At 34.8% G+C, this 25207-nt stretch overlaps 1 protein-coding gene across 6 annotated transcripts in view; it reads right to left on the reverse strand.

The window, feature by feature from the left end:
* VPS13C (vacuolar protein sorting 13 homolog C) overlaps positions 1–25207 on the reverse strand; it is a 182356-nt gene that overhangs the window by 51304 nt on the left and 105845 nt on the right. For all 6 annotated transcript variants that reach the window (XR_012373649.1, XR_012373648.1, XM_073877118.1 and 3 more), the window contains 12 exons: positions 24817–24920; positions 19350–19517; positions 18389–18693; positions 17288–17435; positions 13831–13981; positions 11457–11566; positions 8692–8861; positions 6940–7187; positions 5564–5793; positions 3750–3842; positions 968–1333; positions 483–569 (listed from right to left, as the gene is read on the reverse strand). Coding sequence is in view for 4 of the 6 variants with exons in the window: in XM_073877118.1 (XP_073733219.1) it covers positions 483–569; positions 968–1333; positions 3750–3842; positions 5564–5793; positions 6940–7187; positions 8692–8861; positions 11457–11566; positions 13831–13981; positions 17288–17435; positions 18389–18693; positions 19350–19517; positions 24817–24920 (2180 nt within the window). In the remaining 2 variants the exon portion in view is untranslated. The remainder of the gene's footprint in view (positions 1–482; positions 570–967; positions 1334–3749; positions 3843–5563; positions 5794–6939; positions 7188–8691; positions 8862–11456; positions 11567–13830; positions 13982–17287; positions 17436–18388; positions 18694–19349; positions 19518–24816; positions 24921–25207) is intronic.

Here is a 25207-nt window from a genome sequence, read left to right on the forward strand (position 1 = left end):
GAATATTTATTCATATTCAATATAAATAATTATATGTTGAATATTTTAATATTATATTATATGTTATATGTTATATATTAAAATAACAATTTTAATATTATTTTTAATTATAAAATTATAAAAATTAATATTTTTAATGAAAGATAACTATTAAAGTTATCTTTAATAGTAAAAAGAGGGGCACTTACAAATCTCTCTAGTGCCTGCCTTAAGAGAAAACAGGTGGATTCTCATTTCTGCCTCAGTATTCATTCTGTTGCAATATAACATAGTCTCTGGAAAATTCCACTGTATACTCATGAGAGAATGAGAATAAAAATGACATATAATGTCTGAGTATTATTATGAAAATAGTTCTGATCCCGTGAACGCCCTGAAAGGGACTCCAGAATCCTACCACATCTTGAGAATCACTGAACTAAAAAATATAAGTGAATGCCCTTAGTGCAGTTCAACATAAAGATATTTTATGGTTTCCTTACATCAAGCCTTAAATTCCATTGTCTCTTCCCCTCCACTCTCTCAATCAGTGGCTCCCAAACAGCATGGGTCTCATTGTAATAGTGAACCTGGAAAGGCAGAGAATTATAATAAGAGTCTTTAAACTTTAACCACATATTTCTATAACCAGTAGGAAAAAATATTATGTAATTAATGTTATATGTCAATCATCATTTTACCACGCCTAAAGACACAAAGAATATCTCTAAAGAGGGTGCATTTTCCTTTTCTTTCTTACTTTACTGCCATAAACAAATTGTTTAACAGAAAAAAATCTTTAAAAAATAATGATCAACTAAATAATACTACACATCAACAAGTTAAATGTTAGAATGTATTATCTATTCATATATATATATATACACACTTGCTGTGGCCATGCACAAACAAGAAAAGCTCACATCTTAATTCTGCAATTGTACTTTTGAGAAGCTGGCTCTGGAAGTACTAAATGCTGTGGTCATACCTCTAATGTCATGTCAGCAGTAGCAGCCATTAGGGAAGTCCAATTTTTAATTTTTCCTGAAAACTTAGACTCTGCCAGTAATAAAGGTACAGTTCGATGCCCGAGGCCACATTCTAAGGTAACTTGAACCGACTCTACAACAACAGCACAATTTTCCTCTACTGATGGATGTTGAAAGTCTTTGAAATTTTCTGTTATTTCTCTTGCCATGTCAACACCAAGAAACCAAGAGTTATAATCACTAATAGGTTTGACACCCCAAAGGTTTTCTGTTTCCTTAGATGTATCTTTGGATTCATCTTCTTTTGTCTTTGGAGACATAGCAGCCATGATTGTCATCACAGTATTGAGAATTATGGGCGAAATCTTTAAAAAAGAAAGCAGAAAAATTTTAAGAATAAATTATTTCCCAGATGAGAAGAACACATAACACGAAAGTTTAAAAATGAATTAAATATAGGCAAATATCAAATATATTACATTCATACCTAAGGAAAACCAAAGTGAATACACAAAATCATATGTCAAGACAACTAACCTCATAACAATGATTTCTGCCCAGGCTATTCTGGAATTAAGTAATTAACATTATATGTCAACTGTCAAAACCTGAAGTTAAATTGATCAACTGAAAGTAAAATAGTGTTATGCAAACAGAAAAATGTAGAAGTATAACTGAATTTTTCATTTTTCAAACTGCTGCATTAACTAAGCCAAAGTGTATGGTCCTCATCCAGGTATAGACATGCATGGTTTTCATTTGTCTTACTGAAACAAAAAGCCTACGAATCACCACAGACCCCCTACCACTTAGCCCAAGATCTGCAAATTCTACCTCTTCCCCTTCGTGTAGAGTACCTCTGCTCGCCTCCTCATTCCTATCACTGTGCCTTAGTTCTACACTGACGATGTCCTGTAGGTCCAGTCAGCACCCTCACGGCCCACCCTCCACACTTCCACCAGCATTATTTTTCTAAAACCCAAACTTGGGCATGCCATTCCTATGCCTAAAATCTTCAACTTCCCCTAACTTTAAGGATAAAGTTCAAACTTCTCTTTAGCTTAGGACACAAAGGCCTTTGTGATCTGATGCCTAATCAATTAGCTAGCAAGGGTTTCCCAAAGTTTGAGCAATACTGGGTTAAATAAGTGGATTCCTATATTGTTCAGTTCTCACAACCTCTACTTGTTTAATATGCTAAAAAGATACGATTACAACAACAAAAGAAGGATCTGGTATGTACCTCTTCCCAAACTTACCTGTCAACTAAGTCACCTTTTGTTCTTGCCTTATTAATGTCACCTATAATTAGTGCTCTCAATCTTACAACTCCACCACACCTTTCGCTCCAGCCATGTGGGATCACCCCTCTCAGCCTGTCAAGGGATTTTTTTATACCTCTGCTTTTGTGCATACTGTCGGTACTGTCTTGATAATCCTCATCCTCCCTCTCCATCTAACCTTCATCAGATTTTCAAAACTTAGTTCAAGTAGCGCCACTTCAAGGCAGCTTACCCTTGATGTCCTGGTCTGAGTTAGAGGCCCCTTGTCTGTGCTCCCAACAGCATATTGTGCATGCCTCTACCTCTGAAAGCTGGACTCACTGATGTACTTCTTAATATGTCCTTAAGTTTTTTGAAGGTAGGGACTATGTATCCCCAGTGCCTTGAACAGGACATTTTTCATTCATAGTAAGAGCTCAAAAAATGTTGGCTGAATAAACAAATAAACTGATATGCAAAGAAAGACAATCCTCCCATACTTTAAGTTTTTAAAAAAGTAAATCTGTTAACAAAATACAATCTAAAACTACCTAGTACCTTAAAATATTGAGAAAAAACTACATTGTTATTTTTATGGTAACTCAAATGACATTAGTTTGAGCCTTGGTTTAATCACTATTGGCTACTTTATAGTAAAGCTACTATCAGAACCTCAATTTTGTGTCCTTTGGACAGAGAGAGAAATAGATTTTGGAAAGTATTCTAAATCTTCCATTTCTAACCAATCATGAGGTCATATTTAAACAATACAAATGCCACTGGGGAAGAGAGATTTTTTTTTTCAATACTTCAAATGTAAGAGATTTTAAAAAAGCAAATCCTAATAACTTACTTCTAGCATTCATCTGTCATAAATAAAAGACAAATAAAACATTTAATTATATAATTATTAAATTCAAATTATATCTCAAATAAAAGCCTAAAAATGACTTATGACAAATAATAGCAACTTCATTTTTCCATCCCTCCTTCCCCTTCTCTTCCCACCCTATCTCTGTTGTCCCCCAATCTCCTCAACACACATACATGCAAATATAATAGACAAAAACTATACTGATAACTTGTAGATATTTAAAAGTACTCTTTTAAAAAAGAAATAGGGCGCCTGGGTGGCTCAGTTGGTTAAGCGACTGCCTTCGGCTCAGGTCATGATCCTGGAGTCCCGGGATCGAGTCCCACATCAGGCTTCCTGCTCAGCAGGGAGTCTGCTTCTCCCTCTGACCCTCTTCCCTCTCGTGCTTTCTATCTCTCATTCTCTCTCTCTCTCTCAAATAAATAAAATCTTTAAAATAAAAAAAAATAAAATAAAATAAAATAAAATAAAATAAAATAAAAAAGAAATAAACATTTGCTTTAAAGAAAAATGCATATTAATGTCAGTGGTATTTACTGTTTGAGTATGTGAGGTGACTAGCATAATGCTGTAGTTACAAGAGAGATCAAAAGATACTGTTAGAAAAATAAGAATTTTTACCCAAATAACATGATAGGCACTAACCTTAATTATAAATTCTTCAACCATAATACTTATATTTTGTTTTCCTGAGGCCCACATACATTTTTCCATAAATAAAGAACAGGGCTGTAAGACCTAGAAACAAACAAATGAAATTCACATTTCCTTAGTAATAGATCTGTTTTCTATCCACACACACACACACACACACACACACACACACACACACACACACACACACAAAATGCACCCAAGAATATGTCTTACTTAACTGGAGATCTTTAACTATAGCCTACTACTAAAAGCAAAAGGTAAACTAAGCTAGCTGAGAATTTCTTGTGAGGGCTCTTCTGAATATGACAAATCTGTTAATATTGTAAAAGGACTTTAAGCAGTTCTGATCAATTCCTCTACGTCAAAATTCTTAAGTAATGATGCACACTTACTAATAGAAGTTTAAAATGTTTCCTTTCACTAAAATACCTTTTAATGATGCCCTCTGTAAAACATGCATTTAAAGTATCTGTAAAAATGAGGTAAAGACTATGTTAAAGTATTATATTCACAAAGAAGTATATGAGGAAATTAAACTATTATTTCATTGTAATTTTTATGACTACTAAATCACCTGAAACTTATTTTAAACAAGGAGTCCTGTTAACACCTTAAAAAAAGACTGTGGTAAGATAGGTAATGAACAGTTTCCATATGATCAACAAGAGGTCAGTCTTGAATATCAGCTAAGGTCCTTATAAGAACAAATTTCAAATCTTCAAATCCAACTATGTATTAAAACTATGAAGCTTATATTTACATACATATATCATCAAGGAAATAAGCTAACCTTGCACCTGAATTGAATGAGGGAATTAGTGTTGCATAACTTCATTTAAAAAAAAATTAGGATGAGCTTTTAATGGAGTGATTAATACAAGCTTTCTGTGACAGGCCAAAAGATGATCCTGCTAAAGAATGCTTCATGATAAAGTACTGACTAAGCCTAGCATTGTATTTCTTTCTGTAAGCCATTTTGCCCACAGATTTTAATTAAAATAATACTGCAGGGGTGCCTGGGTGGCTCAGTCGTTAAGTGTCTACCTTCGGCTCAGGTCATGATCCCAGGGTCCTGGGATCAAGCCCCGCATCAGGCTCCCTGCTTCATGGGAAGCCTGCTTCTCCCTCTCCCACTCCCCCTGCTTGTCTTCCCTCTCTCACTGTGTCGCTCTCTGTTGAATAAATAAATAAATAATCTTTAAAAAAATAAAATAACACTGCAAATGAGTCGTATAACGATCCTCTTTAATGTTAAATCCTCAATTTAACATTTAAAAATTATTGGTATGGCAATTAAGTTAATTAAAATCATATTTTTCAACAATAATGCGAACACATAATTGAAGTTAACTTTTATTTTATTTTGTTTTATTTTTTGAAGTTAACTTTTAAAACAGCAAAACACTATCTCTTTTGGTCTCATGACTCCAACTGAATTTTTTCATTCTAAGCTTAAAGATTTTAATAATCGTTCATGCATTCGTTCAGTCATTCACTGGGTATACTGTGGTAAACAACAGAAACAGCTGAAAAGGAATGTTGATTTGTACTAAAATTCAAATACTGCTCAACAAAAGATGGCACAATGAAAAGAAAATGAGTGTAAAGGTAGTTCCCAGTTCTGTCACTAGCAGCTATGGCTGAATCATTTAACATCTTTGGAACTCAACATCCTTATCTATAAAACCTCAGGTTTGTAGTAAATAATCTCTGAAGTCTTATAGAGCTCTCATGTTCTCAGATTCTATGAATCCACCATTTCTGTCATTCTCAATCCAAGCTTAGAATAAACTAATTCTTACTGTGGTAATGTTTCTTCCTCTTTTTTCTCTGAGAAAAGGGCAAGCAAGGACTTTAAGATCTCTCACAGAAGCTTCCATCATCTGTTCAAGTTTGGATGTTGACAAAGACAGGTTACACTGGAATGAGGCTGTCAGAGCAGGAGCATCAGCCTTCGTCAGACTGGCAACAAATACCACTTCTGGATCTGTGATCTTGGCCTTTAAAGTCATGTTTGGTCTTACAGAGTCATCTGAAGAAAAAAAAAATAGGAACCAAAAAAAGTTGTAGTAAAATATCTCTTGTTCCTTGAGTATATGTTGTCTATAAGTCACTAAGCTGTTTCTAATATCTTGCCATAATAGATATGGTAGAATTAACACTATTAATAGTTGATTAATACCAATGATAAATGATTATTAACAAATGCTGATTGTGTGGGATAATGCAATCTGATTTCTGTCATAAGAAGATCATTTCCACTTTGACCTAGCAAGAATAATCCTGTTTTGAAGTTATTTTTGTCAGAATTAAGGTGTGTACATTATGTACATGAGTGTGTATTATGCTATGTTGCAGGGACAAGGACGGAAAAACAGGAGAGGGCAATATCAGGAAGAGGGTAAGAGACTCTTTATATCAAAGTTCGCTTTGACTTTACCATAAAGTACACAGTGTCCTACAATCTATAGTATAAATACATTAACTATGTGTATGAATATAGAGATATCATATGTGATGACTGTTTAGGAAAGGTCAATGGAAAAATCAAATTCTGATCTTGCCAATAAATGGCATTTTCCAGTCTTGCTGAGTTATACATTAGAAAGATAAATGCCTCACCTTAGAGAGTCATAATTTAACAAAGAAAATCACTTGGTCTACTTGGTAATGCTGGAATAAACAATTTATGGAACAGGGAAGTGACTTCAATGTACATCAAGACCAGACATCCACAAACACTCCACTGAGTTTAAGGTGTTTATACTGATGTCCAGGGGCATCATGCTGGGTGCTCCAATACACCCACCCTCTGCCTCTATTTGTTCAATTGTTCTTCAGTGTGCTATAATTCTTCCATATATTTTCTTTAAATAAAAGATTGCCCTTCTATAAAACAGGCTGCCAACCAAAGACCCAGATTAATGCCCTCAATTTTTGGATAAGTAAGGAAATGTTAATGGCAGAATTGGAACCAGAGCAGATGTTTCCTAGCCACTAATCCAATAAATATTTCTACCCTACCTCTCTGAAAAATTTATGCTTACTAAAGTTTTTCCACAGAATATATTTAAATTGGAAAGAGCAATTTTACTTTCTTAAATTGTCCATTCATCTTTTTTCTTGTCTGTAATCTTTGTTAACAAGTTGTCATCTACAACAGATAAATTCTGCTAACCTTTCTCCATCTTGATTTTTGCTGTGGCTGTCTGCCGTAGTGGAATCTGTGCTTCTTTTGCCATATTTTCTGGATTCTGAGACACAGCTTTGATAAAGAAATCTGCCACAGTCATCAAAAACTCCACACTGGCACATACGTATAGCTTGTCAAGAACAGCATCAACGTGACTTCCAGTTTTACTTTGTTTGTAACTTATATCAATCATAGAACTGTTGTCATCTTGGTCATTCTTTTTATCAATCATTCTAAAAAATATATACATTCATTATTTTATTTCTGCAAAAATAATTTAAAAGATGAAAAATTTCCTAAACATCTTAATAATCTTTCTTTCACCTTCGAGTTTTTAATCTGAATAGAAAACAGATCAGTGTTAACCAGAGTCTAATTAGCTAATAAGCAACCAAGGCGTAGTCTCCTATGATTCATTTTATTAAGTAATTATAGAATATTTTATAATTATAATGCAATAGCAGAAAAATAAATGAATGACTACTGAAAGGGATTTCAGCAATTAACAAAACACATTAATGTGGTCCCACAAAATTTAAAAGACAACCTCTTTATATTATTTTACAAAATAAAACCTCCCTGAACGAATTTATCTCCAAACATCCTCTATAATTTGAGTCCAAAAGTATTCAATCCAATTCATATCAGCCAGTGTTTATCAGGGGTCTGCAATGACTGTTCCCACACATCCTCACATGTGCTGGGACAAGCAGGTTACCAAACAGAGGAGGGCCTTTATCATTCTTGCCTACGCAACAGTGGACAGCCACCCCAAACACGAAATTTGCAAACTAGAAAAGCTGGTTGCATGCTAGCACTCTTTCCTCATTTATTCATCTCTAGGAAAAACAAACGGCTCAGAAGTATCCAGTATGTATTCAGTGGAGTCCCAGTTTAGGGAGCAGCATAGTTTTTCTCCAAAGAACATCAAGCACAAAAATATTATGTCTCATTATTTGATGGAAGAATAAAAATATAATTTGACTATTAAAGTTACATTATTTCCCACTTTATTGAAGGCTGATATAAGTTAATGTTTTAACTTATAAAACTTATAAAACTGGGTTGATAAGGTGAAAATGCTAGGGATTCCATTTCTAGTAAAACTTTGAAAGAAATTTCAGAACACTGTTTTAAAATATATAGACAAAATTGGGGCACCCGGGAGGCTCAGTCAGTTAAGCGTCTGCCTTCAGCTCAGGTCATGATCTTGGAGACCCAGGATCGAGCCCCATATCAGGCTCCCTGCTCAGCGGAGAGTCTACTTCTTCCTCTCTCTCTCTACACCTCACCCCACTTGAGTCTGCTTCTCCTGCTCCTTACCCCACTTGTGCTCTCTCTCTCAAATAAATAAATCTTTTAAAAATATATGTATAAAGACAAAATAAGACAAAAATTTAAAACTTTCAGACATTAAAAAAAAAAATCCTGCCTACTGGAGACAATTTAGAAAAATATTACCAACAAACCACCCCATGTGGATTTCATTGTTAAAATCCTAACATTCTCTTAGTTTCCGCTTTTAAGACGGTACTCCATTTTATTATTAAATGTCCCTTTAAATCAAACCTCAAAGCAATTGAATCTAATATTAGCACTACTTCTTGATGCACTTCAAACTGAAGTACGACCAAAGACCTCTTTTGATAATCCCAAGCCTAGCAATCAATGCCTGGCAGCAATGCAAGGTATAATGTCAACCTTACATAATGTACAGCAAGTTCAGAGATGACAAACCTTGATGTTGCTCTCTCAATGCCTTCTCTGAGATCATCAAGAGTGCATGTCTTAAGTTTAAGGCTGACATTCATTGAGCCATCCTTAAACATCTTCCCTACAGAGGCCATAAGATGTAGTCTGAGTTCACCAAGCCGGAAACTGTCATTGTGAAATGAAAGTTTGGATTCCTGTGGCATGTTTTCAAGCAAAAGAATCAATTATCTTTAAATAGTAGGCAACTACTTTTAAACACATTTCTTAACTCAGAGACAAAAGGCAAATCAATAAAATTTAAAAACATGGGTGTTAAAACACAGGAATAAAACAATAATATGTATGTTTGTGAGTGTATAGGTATATACAAAAAAATACGCGTGTGCATGCTGATATTCAACAATGGTTAATATATAAACATTTACATCGCAGTTTAATGGAAATAAAAATAATCAGGAAATATTTTTATTAATCAGTCTAATAAATATTTAAAGAGCTCTTCTGTAAAAAAAAACACTGTGATAGGAACTATGTGTTTATGAGAAAGAACAAGACATAGTAGATGATCTCAGTGAGCTTACAACCTAACAAATATAGAAAATAGAAATACATTACAAGAACCATCACAAGGAGATGCCAGAAGTTGTAACTGATCAAAGACTGACATGTAGTCATTTATTTATTCATATTTAATCCTCCCATATTCCACAAAGAATATTAAGTGATTAGGTAAAGAATACAAACAGCAAAAGCTCAGAGGGTCAAAGAGATCACTGTGGGCTGAGAAAAATTTATGAAAGTGAGAAGTGAATTGAGCCTCAGAGACTGGGTGAGATTATACGGGCTAAGAGGAAGTAGAAGATATTCTAGATGGGGGAAAAAACATGAGTAAATAGTTCAGAGATGCTCCAAGGGCACAAGGTACAAGCTGCTTAGGCTTGAATATTCCAATTAAAGAATGGTAGGATATGTAAGTTATGAATCACTAAATTCTACTCCTGAAACCAATATTACACCATATGTTAACTAACTAGAATTTAAATAAAAACTTAAAAAAAAAGAATGGTAGGGAATGAGGGCTGGAAATACAGGGGCCTAACCGAGGTCTCAAATCTCCAACTAAAGATTTAAACTTTCATTTACAGGAAAAAGGAACTCAATCTTTATTTAATCATAACACATAGCTCCAAATTCTGTAGGTAAAGTCTGTATGCCCAGACTAAAAAAACTGCCCCCCCCCCAAAAAAGAAAACAACAACAAACCACCCAACAAAAATCTCTTCAGGGAAGTAAACCACCTCAGGTATAATTGCTCACTATAGACGATGGCATTGATATAAAGGGCACGCTGAGTGCCATTCCTGGCACACTGGTTCTAACTCTGCATCTGTCACATCACATGCAGGCAGTACATTGCATGCATATGGGGTCAGGCATTACCGACATTATTGGCAAATTTGGAATGTAAGTTTTAAAAATGTAAATAATTCACAAACTTTTGATCTGTAATTATTAATAGAAATGACCTGTGACACATCTGATCACAGTATAGCTACTGATGTAAACAACTTGGAGCCACTGAATCTTTTTAATAAGGTAAAATTCAGGTAACATAATACTGAGTGGTTTTTAGTGGAATGGGAAGTTGAAATGGCTACATGAGATTCATTTAGGAAACTGAACTTGTGCCACTGTCTAGTGTGGATGAAAGGAAAAAGAGCAACAAACAAGGAAGCCATTGCAGTAGGGTGAATGAAGAAGTTTCCAATAAAGTAGTAGTGAGAAGTGACAGGAAAGAACAAAGAAAAAAATGACAATACTCAGTGTCTAATGAATAAAGGTCAACAAAGAAAGAAGTAAAAAAGATACCAACATTCTAAGGCTGGGAAACCAGTAGAATGATGATACCTTAAGTGAAATGAAGAATACATTTAACTGTTCATTTTTCAATAGGTCATTTTCTGTTCTTTTCATTAACATTAAACATTAGAAATGAAAGTACTTCATTGCATAAATGGCAGATACTAGCTCAAGGTTCAACATTAATAATATATGAATATTGTGTAACTCTGAGAAAACAATATAAAACATAAGATAACATAAATAAACATTAACAACAGATATAATCAATGCAGATTATGGTTATTATCATATGATGTATTTATTATGAGTATTATGACAACTGATCTAATAAAATATTTATTGAAGATACTATCTACATAACAAAAAATAACTTTCTAAAATACCACTGGTACATTAATTACTTCAAATCATGGCACTAGATCTTGGTTCTTCAATCCACTAATAAGTATCTTTCATACATATCTATTACATATATTTATTCAACAGAAACATAATGCAAAAAAAAGAAACATAATTAATGCTTATATATCCTGGATAATCATGAATTTTAAAAGAATCTTTTAATGTTCTAAAGCTACTACTAAATTATTCTCCTTAAATAGTTATATATGTATCCATATATAGCTATGTAATAAAATTACACATATAATTAATTATTCACATATAAAATTCCTCTACTAGAGATGAATCTAAGTGGTTTCAGAGCTGATGTTACTTGGAAAGAAGTGAAAACTTTTCCTTAGCTGAATAAGATTAGAAATACTAACAAAGTGAAGAAAGAGCAAGACCAATGTATATTCTGTAGGCCAAATAGAATTTAAGAGACACATTAATTTTTTAACTAGTCAAATCAAAAAATGCCAATATTCTAAAAGTAAATATCAAGAGCTAAAGATTTTTTCTAAATAAAGACATTTACTACATACCTGGTTGATATCATTGTTATAAAGGACAATGGAAAGAGATTCAAAGTGAAAGTCAAATTGAAGAGCGACACTTTGGTCCATAGAAAGTTTTGAGTCTGGCAAATCTTGTTCTGACGGATCAAACATAAGTATGAAAATTAAAAAGCTTTAAGTAGGTATATTATTTTATACTTATTTAAAAAGCTAAGATAATAACTTATTCTAAATATGTATCATACTTTCTAGGATTCTTTAAACCATATTATAAGACAATTAATTAAAATGGCAATGATTTATTCTATATGTTTAGTACAGGGCAAAATGACAGGGGCAGGCCATCTACATTTTTTAAAAAGCAACAAAAAGAGGGGGTCTTGTAGAGTATAAAGACACCTTTTTTTTTAAAAAGCCCCCCAGAGTGAGACTGCTCATCAAGAGTAGTTTACAATTATCAAAGCATTTAACTTAAATGGTTATAAGCCAATGTCAAGAGATTATGAAACCGGAGGCACAGAAAAATAAAATACTTTGTCCTTGAACAGACAACTAGATAGTAAGAGGTCCTCTGCCAGCACAGTGCAATTCTCACTATCTTTCATTACCTACACCACCCAACTCATTACCCTTGACAAGAACAGAATATAATTCATAGCAGAGTCAAACAGAGGTCAAATACAATATGGGGCAGGGAGCCTTTGGAATTCTGAAGTAAAAGAGATTTCAAGAAGTAATTTTGTCCATTCCCTCATTATTAAAAAAACTTTTTAGACAGTATGATTAAGAATAGATACTGCTTTTCAATCACTCTTACAAAGTCAATTTATCATCTCTTTTGGAGATTGATTCTATTCTTTGATCATTTACAGGGAAGTGCTCTTAACAAGATACTGGAAGAGCAAACATTGCCTAACTTTAACCACATAAAGGCTTCTCCAAGTTGGGAAACACTAGGATTTTTTTCCTTCACTTTTCCTGAAAGTAATTCATATTCCAATCTTCACTGTCACCTGCTTTCATCTGAATTCACAAGTTCTCCCACGGACCACATTAACCATATAGCCAGAACCAGAAACACAAATTGACCACAGCTGAACATAATGAGATCATTAATCACATAAAGCCAGCCTGCTATTTTTATTCATCTGTACATAGTTCCTGTCTAACCATAGCAAGAGCCTGCTTATCTAGCATTTATCCGTACCGTAGCATAAACCCAGTCTGGGGAGGGATGCTGGCCTCACCAAGCTCATGTAGCACTCATTACTATCCACCTAAAACAAAAACCTTTTGTGCACACTGCTCTAGTAATTTATGTTGTGATACTTCAAAACACACTGGGCCCAACTATAGGAGAAGCAATATTAATGGTATTATTAACTGGCAGTTTTATCTCTATTACTTTCTGAAGTAATAGCTGATAATCTAAGCATTATAAAAGCAGAGCAGTCTGGGGACATTTATTAGAAGGACAAGGGGTACTTCAAATCTTTTCAGCCATGTAAATTTTAATCTAATATTTACAAGTCTAATAAAACATGATGTTCACGTCAATGACTTTAAATGATGAAAAAAGAGTAAAAGTATATTTTATATAACTGAGCAAGGACACTTTTATAAAAGTTATTTTTTTCTTTAAAATTTTTTATTGTTATGTTAATCACCATACATTACATCATTAGTTTTTGATGTAGTGTTCCATGATTCATTGTTTGTGCATAACACCCAGTGCTCCACGCAGAACGTGCCCTCTTTAATACCCATCACCAGGCTTATCCATCCCCCACCCCCTTCCCCTCTAGAACCCGCAGTTTGTTTTTCAGAGTCCATCGTCTCTCATGGTTCATCTAAAAATTATCTTTTTTAAAATGACTGAATTTAAAAGGCTCAGTGCTTTCAAAAGACTTCATTCTAATAATCTGGAAAATTCCTTTATGTATATGACTACATCATTCACTAATAAAACCAGATAAGTAAAGCTGTTTTTATACAGCTTTGTTATGGGCCAGTCATCTGAGTAGGATACCAAGACCCTTTTCTCTCTATTATTTTGGGACCTTATTTCACTGCGTGCCTAATTTGCTCTCTCGCAAGGTCTACCACCTCGGTGGCTCTTGAATTCAGCAAATTCACATTTTACAAGTAAAGGGCAAACATGTATCCTGCAGACAAGAGATGGCCTCTCCCCTTATAGAAGACAATGAGCATACCTCCTTTCCTTGGGAGCTCCAAGGCAGCCCCAGACCCTGTACCAGTCAATTTTCCACAGTAAATACTACAATATTGAATCAGTTCATACCACATTATGCTGGACAACTAAAAAGACCACTAAACATAAATACAGCGTTAACACTAATTTTTCTCCATGATCAAAGCAAAAATCTTCATCAATGTGTACCTTTGAGGTGGTCCGGCCCACCCAGAACATCTTTTCTTACTCTTACAGCCTCCTGGGTAGACTGTGTAGGGCTTGGCTGTGAAGAAGCTTCTCCGAGATTTTCCAGCAAAATTTTCATTAAAACTGTTAAGTCGTCTTCACTGAGAGCAACCTAGAAAGCAACAATAAGTTGTTGTTAATATAAAGGAATAAAAACGCAGAATATCATATCCATGTCTTAATTTACAGTTCCTCAAATTCAATGTCCATCTGAACAACAACAACAACAACAAAAAAGAGTTGGGGCAGTAAATACAGGAGAGAGGTATTTCATCTTGTATAGTATGGGACACTCCTCGTGTGTGCAGACACCCTTCTGCCTGCACCCACGCCCAAGCCCCTGCATCCATCACTCTTCTTGCCTTGTCTGTTCCTATCTTTCTTGTATGTTCCTGGACCTGTGCTTCTCTCCCCTCTGTCTCCTCATCTCTGCTCTGCCTCTACTCTCTTCTGGCCCAGAACCAGCTCCACTTCACTTCCAACCAAACTCAGTACATGAAGAGTGATGTTCAGTTTCTAACCCCCACCAAGAAGTAAAAAGATTCTCTCCTTCAATGTAGCTCTTATTCCCTGTACATATGCATCTGGACATACCTATCAAGAATAATGTCACTTAGAACAATAACTAATGCATCTAACAAGAAATTTTAAAAACCAAAGCGCAGAGCAGGAAAGGAATATCTTATTCATCTCCTACCTTTATGAAAGGGGATATGTGACAAGAAAAAAGAAAAGAGAGAAAGATAGGAAGGATGGAAGAAAGAGAGGGAGGGAGGGAGGAAGATCAAGAGCTTTTGAATCAGGGAGCTCTGTATCAACTGTACCACTTTCAGGCTATGCTGTTTGCCAAGTTTCTTAGCCTCCTTAACTCAGGTTTCTCAATCTTTAAAAGAGAAATATGGGGCACCTGGGTGGCTCGGTTGGTTGAGCATTCAACGCTTGATTTCAGCTCAGGTTGTGCTCTCAGAGTCCTGAGATCAAGCAAGCCCTGCATTGTTACCCAAAGTAGGCCCCTATTGAGCTGCCTGATTCCCAGCCTAAATGAAAATGGGGAGATATTTTAGCATGAGATAATGACCAAGGATTTCTTGTTTGCCCCAAGCCCCAGTCCTAAGAGAACAGATGTCAATTTAACTCCCCAGAAATTCCTTGTATATTCATTCCTGAGTGTGATACCAACCAAGATATTACAACGGCCTGAAAAGGAGCTAACTTCACCACCTCCTCTGGTTTCCTGTGGTTGAAAAGAGCACCTGTATCATCTACTTCGATTCACCCTTCAATAAGTCTGAAGGACAATTTGAGAGATGGCCCCACAGTTGTTTAAGAACTGTCAAGCTGACCTACCCAAAACAACTTACTGATGTTACCTACCTGATATCCTTTCTTAGCTGCACTCCAGACCCAGGAAAAGTACACAAACTCATACCAATGAGGGGGTGTTCTGAGAGGCCTGGATTGCTGACACATTAGGCAGTGGAAACTGTACCCACTACGGATACATTCTTGATTTAACAGGGGTCCTTTTAGTTAAACTGATGATCACACTTTGATGTTAAACTGATGGATTTGTTACTGTTTTTCTTGCTTCTTTTGAAATACTTCCAGCATAAAGGAAAGCAGAGAGAATACAATAATCCTCCCCAGTGTACCTATCATCTAGCTTTGTCAAATCTTACAAGTCGCTATATTTCCTTCAGATCTTGTTTCCTGATTACAGATATTGTAGAAGCCCCATGTTTACTTCTTTGAGACCCCATCCCCTCTATTCTCCTCTTCAGAGAAAGACACTATGCTGAATTAGAGAATTATTCTTCCCATGAATGCTTTCTTACACTTACCACTATTGCATTCCCTATAAACAATATATAGCACCGTCCATTGTCTTGCTTGTTGTAAAATTTGAAATAATATAGAATTGTACTATCATTTTACAACTCAATTTTTTCCATTTTTATGTTTAGAATATACCCATTTCATTTCATATAGTTTTAGCTCACTCATGTTATCTGCTTTATAATGTCCACTGTATGAATATACCATCGTTTGGTCCACATTCTTCTACTGATAGACATATAGGTTTTACTTTTGCTTTCAGCAAACCTATAACCACACAATCTTTGAAAGCAAGGGGAAAAGGTCCAATATTAACCCTGGAATCTAATCTCTTAACAGCAAGGCAGAAGTTAAAAGAAGAGTCACATACTCTGAAAGAGAGAAGTCTTTATGACTACCCTAAATAGACACTCGTCCCATATACTGCATCCACTCATAACCACACACAGGACCTTTGATCCCTAAAATAAACTTCAGTTTTAACTTCTTCCCTAGTAGAACTCCACTCCTTTGACCCTTTCTGTTTTATCAAGAACTAACTCTCAAGTAATCACAGGTATTAAAAATAAATTTTTATTTGTTTTTCACACACTCTGTTTAGTCACTTTCTCTCCTCCCCTACCCCCTACTGTTTGGCTTCATTGGTTTCACACACAGGTATAAAAGAACCATAGGATTCCTATACTTCCATAAGCATCTTTGACCAGTATCATCTCTCCCTGTGAGCCAACACATGACCTGCTGACTACACTATTATAAATATTTCTATATTTATATGCTTACCAAATATACATATTCACCTATTTAAAATGTCCACTTTTCTAATTAAAAGAGGGGGGGTGGCAGGGTGCCTGGGTGGCTCAGTCAGTTAAGTGACTAACTCTCAATTTTGGCTTAGGTCATGACCTCAGGGTCACAGGATTGAGCCCCGAGTCAGACTCCATGCTCAGCGTGGAGTCTGCTTGTCCCTCTCCCTCTCCCCACTTGCGTACTCTCTCTCTCTCAAATAAATTAAAAATCTTTAAAAAAAAATACTCCTAAGGTGCTTTGAATGTGGTATCTAAATATTACTTTATACTGTCTTAGCATTCAACGGCCTAAAACTTTAATAGAACTTTCCAAAATTATTAGTAATATTTTCAGTAGACTCCAATGGGTTTCATCTCAGACTTCTTGCTGGGTTTACCAGATATGTGACTAAAGTGAAATAAAGAAAAGTGTGAGAATTAGGATGACCTCACTTTCAGTTAACAAAGTATTACTTTTTAATGCTTTCTCACTTCTTTTTTTTTTAAGATTTATTTATTTATTTGAGAGAGAGAGAGAGAGACAGAGCACAAGCAGGAGGGGCAGAGAGAAACTCAAGCAGACTCCACAACTGCACCAAGCGTGGCGCCCAATGCAGGGCTCGATTTCATAACCCTGAGATCACGACCTGAGCCAAAACCAACAGTTGGATGCCCAACCAACTGTACCACCCAGGCACCCCTGCTTCATCACTTCTGATGTACGCTAGAATGGCACTGTGATCAATGATAAAAGCCTACCTAGAAATTTTCATATACTATATACATACACTTACCAACATAGGTTTTAGTTTTCCTTTTATCTCCATCCCTGGAATTTGCACATACCATGCTGCTGCTAAATTTCGCTGTATGGACAAAAGCATGTTGACTGGTTTTAAAATTTCAATGTCATGTTGTGGCAAGACAGCCTGCAAAATAGTTCTGAAAGATAAATAAGAATTTATTTTATATTTTTGAAATCTACATCTTAAAATGAAGACTATCATACTGTGTAACAGTTTCCACAGTTTTCCTAGATACTGAAGGCTACTATCCTAATTCTTTAAAACGTGCTTCTTAAAAAAAATAAAAAAAATAAAACATGCTTCTTTTCACAGATCAATCCAAATCAGAATAAATCAAGAGCTTCTAAAACAAAACCTATGTCATGCTGATTTCAAGGACAGAAAGTATGACTATTACACTATTTACTACTTTCACAAAGACTGTTCAAATATTAGCAACTAGTGCAGTGTCATACAAACAAATGTTAACATCCTCCAAAACTTGGAGGACAAGGAAAGTCTACTTAATCCTTAGTTTTGTGTTATAGGTACTTCTCCAAACTCAAAGGGAAAAACTCACCAAACCTACACGTTAAACAAACATATGGTAACAGTCATTTCGAGCATGACTGCCAACAACCATTTGTACAACAAAATGAGTATTCTTGTCATTCAACAGACCCAACACTTTCCCATTTGGATTCAATAATCCTTTAGATAACACACTGAGAATTCCCAAATGTGACAAGGTTTGGAAATGAGAAAAAAAAATCTTAACTTTTATTACATTTTAAGAAGTTTTTTCCCATCTACAGAAAATAGCTATTATGCAAAGTGAAAAAAATAAATCTAAATTAAGTGCTATTGAGTAAATTTTAATAGGAAATTTTTATAAAATGGACAAAATCACATTATAAATGTAGTAAGACAAAACAGAGATTCTATGAAGTGCACTAGTATTACCACTGACCAAAAACCAATGGTCAGGTTTTGTAATTACAAAAAATAAGAAATGAGAACCACAAATCACAAGAGTATTTTATCCCTAGCAAAGATTTTATGAGACTTCTACTTCTAGCAGTAATACACAACTGAATTATATATTTATACCTGGACAACTTCAACTGAGTTAGTTGAATGTTCATCTTGTCAATGACTGGAGGAAGAGAATAATGTTCCATAGGAACTAAGCTAAATTTGTTCTCAACTCTGATTAAACCCAGATCTGCTACAACAGCATTTGGCGATACTGAAGACTGAGGAATGATAATAACTGGTGCTTTCAAGTTAATATCCATCAAAAGGCGGAAACTCTTTTGAGCCAAGTCTTTCATGCTGGAAGCAGCTCTTTCTGCAGCCTGGACTGTGGCTGAGCTCAAAGCTTCTTTGGCAGTTTGGAAATTGTTGAGGAAGTTCTGTTGGAAGAGACTGATATTTAGATTTCCTAAAAAAAATAGGACTAACTTTAAAAAGCATTTGCTTTAAAAACTAAATAAAAGAGTTAAAAGAGATGCTATTTATGATTGTATATATGGAGAGTGTTAAGTCTAGAAAGACATACTCTGAGATAATAACAACTGTCACCTCTCATGGTTTAGGTAGAAATCCATGACTTAAAGCCTTGAATAACAGCCCTGCTAAGAGGCATGAACAGTTTAAAACTCTTCAGCCCATGACATTTACATGGAAATAATTAAAAGAAAATAATTTTATGGCCTTGTTGATCACAATTATAATCAAAAGTTGTAAATTCCTTCATAAAAAAAATCTTTTAGCTAAATACCTTTAAGGGTATTTCATAAAACAACACTGAAAATACCTAAATTAAACATCAAAAAAGTACTTTTAAATTATATAACTATGGAAATGTGAAAGAATGGTAACAATGATAACAAAAATTCATTTGGTTATCCATCATGTAAAGGATTTCCTTCACTATAATATTCTGTTCAGCATCTGGGTATTTATTACACAGCCCTATTAGTAAATATTTTGACTATCTAGGTTCAAATGTATAGGCAAAAATATTTAGGTCTCCATGAGAAACAAATACATTTAAAAATAAACTTACCAAAAGAGACATGAAGAATTTATGAACATAAACAATTTGGATACAACCCACTTTGAGACTAAGTTTCCCATCTACTTTAGACATATCAGCATAGGCCTTTCCTTCTGTAGCATCTGGATAAAGAGTCATTTGGAACCTAAAGACTTCATCTCCCAAAATAGAGACAGCCTAAAAGTATTAAATTAACTGGTTATTACAGGAAAAGAGCTATATCAAAAGAGCTGTATTATAAAAAAGTTCCCTTATTAAAAAATCCTTGATATATGAAGCACCATTTAAATTCAACCTTCAATAAATTGTTAAAAGATTATACTTAATAAAACTTTTTCCTATTTCTACAAAAATTGTTTTGATCAATGAAAGTATCAATCACTTAATTGGTCAGACATAACTTATAAATCACATAGTCTATACACCATGTGAAAGCACAGAATAACCATATTCATGGCCAATCCCTAACAAACTACCTGACACATAACAATTAATGAATATATAATGAACAAATGAATAAAGGCATTTTAAACACAAAAATCAAAACTAAATTTCTTTTTTTTTTTAAGATTTTATTTTTTTGTCAGAAAGAGAGAGAGAGAGCATGCACAAGCAGGAGGGAGGGGCAGAGGGAGAGGGAGAAGCAGGTTCCCCGCTGAGCAAGGAGCCTGATATGGGACTGGAACCCAGGACCCTGGGATCATGACCTGAGCTGAATGCAGACACTTAACCATCTGAGCCACCCAGGCGTCCCAAAAGTAAATTTCAATACAGAAATTACTTTTCATTAAAAAGCATTTTTTCCTGTTTGTTTTTTTGGTTTCTATTAATCTGTACATTCTAATTTTTTGTGAAATAATTATTCTTAAATTAATTTTAAGGTATAGTTTGCATATAATAAAATGCATTCATTTCCTAAGTATAAACGTTGAGAAATTTTGACAAATTTATACCACCCATGTAAATACCACCAAAACAAGATAGAGAATATCCCATCACCCCAAAAAGTTCCTTTGAGCCCCTCCCCTTCAGCTAATCCCTGACCCTCCCCCAAACCCAGATCCAAACAACTACTGATCTGCTTTCACTTACTAAATTAGTCTTTTCTAGAGCTTCATGTAAGTGGAATCAAAGGATATGTTCTCTTCTGTGTCTGCCTTCTCTCATTAAGCATGTTGAGATTCACCCCCATTACATGTATCACTATTTTTTTTCCCTTTTTATAGCTGAGTAGTATTCTACTGTTTGGATATGCCACAGTTTGTTTACCCATTCCTCTTTGGATGGGCATTTGGATTGTTTCCAGTTTGGGGTTATGATTACAAACTTGTTATGAATGTTCATGTTCAAAGATTTCCGTGGACATGTGTCTTCATTTCTCTTGGGGAAATGCACAGGACTGGAATTGCTGAGTTATATGGTAATATTGGGTTCTCTAAGAAACTCTGAAACTATTTTCCAAAGTGATTATATAATTATACAGTCCCACCAGCAACAGAAGTTCCAGTTGCTACAATCCTTGCCAATAGGTGATATTGTCATTTTTTTTTCTCATTAAGGGTTTATCTTGTACCGTCATTTTTTTTTAATGTAGCCCCTGAAATGGGTATGTATCTCCTTGTGGCTTTAATTTACATTTACCTGATAACTAGTGTTGTTGAACATCCTTAATATTCTTTATGACCATTCATAATCTTTCTGTGTGAAGTATCTTCTAATATTTAACCCAAATTTTCATGGGGATAATGGCATCTTATTTTGGAGTGTAACTGGTTTTCCTTTTTCTTTTTTTTTAAGTGAAGTATAACTGACATAAAATACTGTATTTGTTTCACGTGTACAACATAGTGATTTGACATTGGTATACATTGCAAATTACTCACCAGAGTGTCTAGTTACCACCTGTCACCATACAAAGTTCATACAATATTACTGACTGTATGCCCCATGCTATACTTTGTCTCTATGACATATTTATTTTATAACTGGAAGTTTGTACCTTTTGATCCCCTTCACTTATTTCATCTCCCCAGTACCTTTCCTTCTGACAACCACTACTCTATTTGCTAGTAGTCTAAGGTTTTTGTTTTGGTTTTTAGTTTCTGCTTATAAGTGAAATCATACCATATTTGTCCTGCTCTGTCTGACTTATATCATTTAACATAATAACCTCAAGTTCTATCCATATTGTCACAAATGGCAAGACTTCATTCTTTTTTATGGCTGAGTAATATTCTATTGTATATATACACCACATCTTTTTTATCCATTCATCTATTGATGGACACTTGGGGTTGTTTCCACACCTGGGTTATTGTAAATAATGCTGCAATAAACACAGAGGTGATGTATCTTTTCAAATTAGTGTTTTTGTTTTCTTCAGACAGATACTCAGAAGTGAAATTGCTGGATCATATGAAAGTTCTTTCGTTAATTTTTTGAGGCACCTCCATATTGTTTTCCATAGTGGCTGTACCAATTTTCATTCCCACCAATTGGGCATGAGAGTTCCCTTTTCTCCACATCCTCACCAACCCTTGTTATTTCATATCTATTTGATAAAAGCCATTCTGACAGATGTAAGGTGATATTTCATTGTGCTTTTGATTTTCATTTCCCTGGTGATTAGTGATGCGGAGCATCTTTTCATGTGCCTGTTGGCAACCTATATGTCTTCTTTGCAAAAATGCCTATTCAGGTCCTTTGCTCATTTTTTAACCAGATTGTTTGGTTTTTTGGATATTCAGTTGTATGAGTTCTTTATATATTTTAGATATTAACTGTTTGTCAGATACATGATTTGCAAAATCTTCTCCCATTCAGTAGGCTGCTTTTTTGATATACTGATGGCTTCCTCTGCTATTCAGCTTTTTAGTGTCATGTAGTCACATTTTAAAATTTTTGCTTTTGTTGCTCCTGCCTTTGGAGTCAGATCTAAGAAAACATCTTAGCTAAGACCAATGTCAGGGACCTTGCCATGTATGTTTTCTTCTAGGAGTATTAGATTTGGGTCTTATATTCAAGTCTTTCATCCATTTTGAATTAAATTTGTTATATGGTGTAAAGACAGCAGTCCAGTTTCATGCTTTTATATGTAGCTGTCCCATTTAATTGACAATTACATTCTTTTGCATGTAGCTGTCCAACACATTTACTAAAAAGACTGCCCTTTCCCCACTGTATATTCCTGCCTCCTTTGTTGAAAATTAATTGACCATATGTACATGGGTCTATTTTTGGGCTTTCTAGTCTGTTCCATTGATCTATGTCTGTTTTAATGCCAATACCATACTCTTGATTACCAGAGCCTTGTAGAATAGTTTGAATCAGGGAGCATGAGATCTCTGGCTTTGTTCTTTCTGAAGATCATTTTGGTTGTTTGGGGTCTTTTGTGTTTTCATACAAATTTTAGAATTGTTCTATTTCTGTGAAAGATGCCACTGGAATTTTGATATGAATTGCACACAGTCTGTAGAATGCTTTTAGTATGGACAATTAACAATATAAATTATTTCAATCCATGAGCATGAAATATGTTTCCATTTATCTGTGTCTTCTTCAATTTCTTTCAACAATGTTTCACAGTTTTCGGTGTACAGGTCTTTCACCTACTTGGTTAAATTTATTCCTAGGTATTTTTTTCCAAGATATTTTATTCTTTATGATGCACCTGTAAATGGGATTGTTTTCCTAAATTCTCTGATAGTTCATTATTACTGTATAGAAATGCAACAGATTTTTGTATGCTAATTTTGTATCCTGCAACTTTACTGAATTCATTTATTAGCTCTAACAGCTTTTTGATGGAGTCTCACTTCCCTTGTGGTTTGATGATTTCCTTTAGTGTTTTATTTACATTCCTTCCTTATTTTCTTTTGTGCATTTACTGTAAGTTTTGCTGGGTGGTTACCTTGGAAGTTCACATAAAACATCCTATGTGGATAACAGCCTGTTTGGTTGACAGAAACTTAAATTTGAATACATTCCAAAACTCCACATTTTTACTGTCTCCCCCCCATTTTATATTTTTTTATGTCACATTTTATACCTTTTTATCCTTTGTATCCATAAACTAATTATAACCATAGCTATTTTTACTTTTGTCTGTTAACTTTCATTCTAGCTTTAATAAGTTGTTAATCCACCCTTTACTATTTATTTTTTTCCAGTAAGATTTTTATTTTCATATGCTTGTTATTAATTAGTGCCATTTCTTTTCAGCTGGAAAAAGTCCCTTTAACATTCTTGTAAGTCCAGTTAATCGTTACAAGTTCTTTGGCTTTTGTTTGTCTGAAAAATTCTTTATCTCCCCTTCTATTCTGAATGATAGCCTTACCAGGTGGAGTATTCTTGGTTGAAAGTTTTTTCCTTTCAGTTCTTTGAACATGTCATGCCATTTTCTGGTTTGGCAAAGTTTCTGCTGAAAATCTGCTGACTGCCTTATGCGGTTTTCTTGGTACACTAACAAGTTCTTTTTCTCTTGCTGCTTTTAAAATTCTCTTTAATTTTTGACAGTTTAATTAAAATGTGTCTTGGTGTTCATCTTATTTGGAACTTTCTGGGATAGTCCCTTTCCCAGTTTAGGGAAGTTTTCAACCATTATTTCTTCAAATAGATTTTCTGTCCCTTTCTCTCTTCTCCTTTGGGGATTCCTATAAGGTGGATATTATTCTACTTCATGTTGCCTCACAGGTCCTTTCAGTTATCATCTTTTTTTCTTTAATTTTCTTTTTTTGCTCTGCTGCTCTGTGTGGGTAAATTCCATTGTTTTGTGTTCCAGCCCACTGATCTGTTCTGCTTCACCCAGTCTGTTGCTGAGCCCCGCTGGGGGGGTATTTTTTAATTCAGCTATTGTATTCTTAGGCTCTATGACTTCTGTTTGGTCCTTTCATGTATTTTATATCTCTTTGTTGAAGTTCCCATTCTATTCATCCCCTCTTCTCCTGAGTTTGGTGAGCATCACTATGACCGTTACTTTGAACACTTTATCAGGAAAACTATCACCGATTCATTAAGGGTTTTTTTGAGGTTTGCCTTTGTCTTCATTTGGACACATTCCTCTGCCTCCTCGTTTTGCTTGCTTCTCTGTGTTTGTTTCTATGTATTAGGTGAAAGACCTACCTTTCCCACTGAAGGAGTGGCCTTGAACAGAACAGGACATGACCAATAGGGCCTGGAAGCACAATCCCACCTGGGCACCAGAGCCAGGCACTCCTGGGGCATCGCCTGTGTATGCTATGGGTGCCTGCAAGCTATGGCAGCAAGAGTATATCTCTGCCTCTCCCACCCATCTTGATGTGGCCCTTTTATCTTTTGTTGTGAAGGTGCTGTTCATCTAGTTTTCAAGACTTTTTCAGAGAAAATTATCTCATTTGTAGCTATAGAACTGTTACGGCTGTAGGGGAGGTGAGTTCAGGATCTTCCTTCCCTGACATCTTGAACAGCCTCCTTTCCCTGAAACCTATTTTTTAATTACCTTTTTGTGAATGGACAGCAAATCAACATTCGTAATTACTATATCCTTAAGTCTGGCAAACATGTCAGTCTTCTTTGGCTTCACAGAAATAGAGGCATCCATTCCTACGGAAAACATAACATTTATAAACTTTTCACCCAATCCAAGTGAACCGATTCAGTGGTATTTAATCAAGTTAAAAAATATACTACCAAGATAGAGAATGAATATAATTACTATTACACATAGTAAAGGTATCAACTTCTATGTATGAGATGCCTAATAAGGATTACAATATCTTTAAGTGCTACAGGTATTTCATACATAAAAGTGGAAATTTTAAAGACAAAAGAAACTGAATTTCAAAGAGAATCAATCACAGGTCTCCAAACAAATATCCTGTGCATTGGCA

This window comes from Callorhinus ursinus, unplaced genomic scaffold, assembly GCF_003265705.2.
Source record: "Callorhinus ursinus isolate GAN/ISIS: 27379988/994484 unplaced genomic scaffold, GSC_fseal_2.0 scaffold25, whole genome shotgun sequence".
NCBI lineage: Eukaryota > Metazoa > Chordata > Mammalia > Carnivora > Otariidae > Callorhinus > Callorhinus ursinus.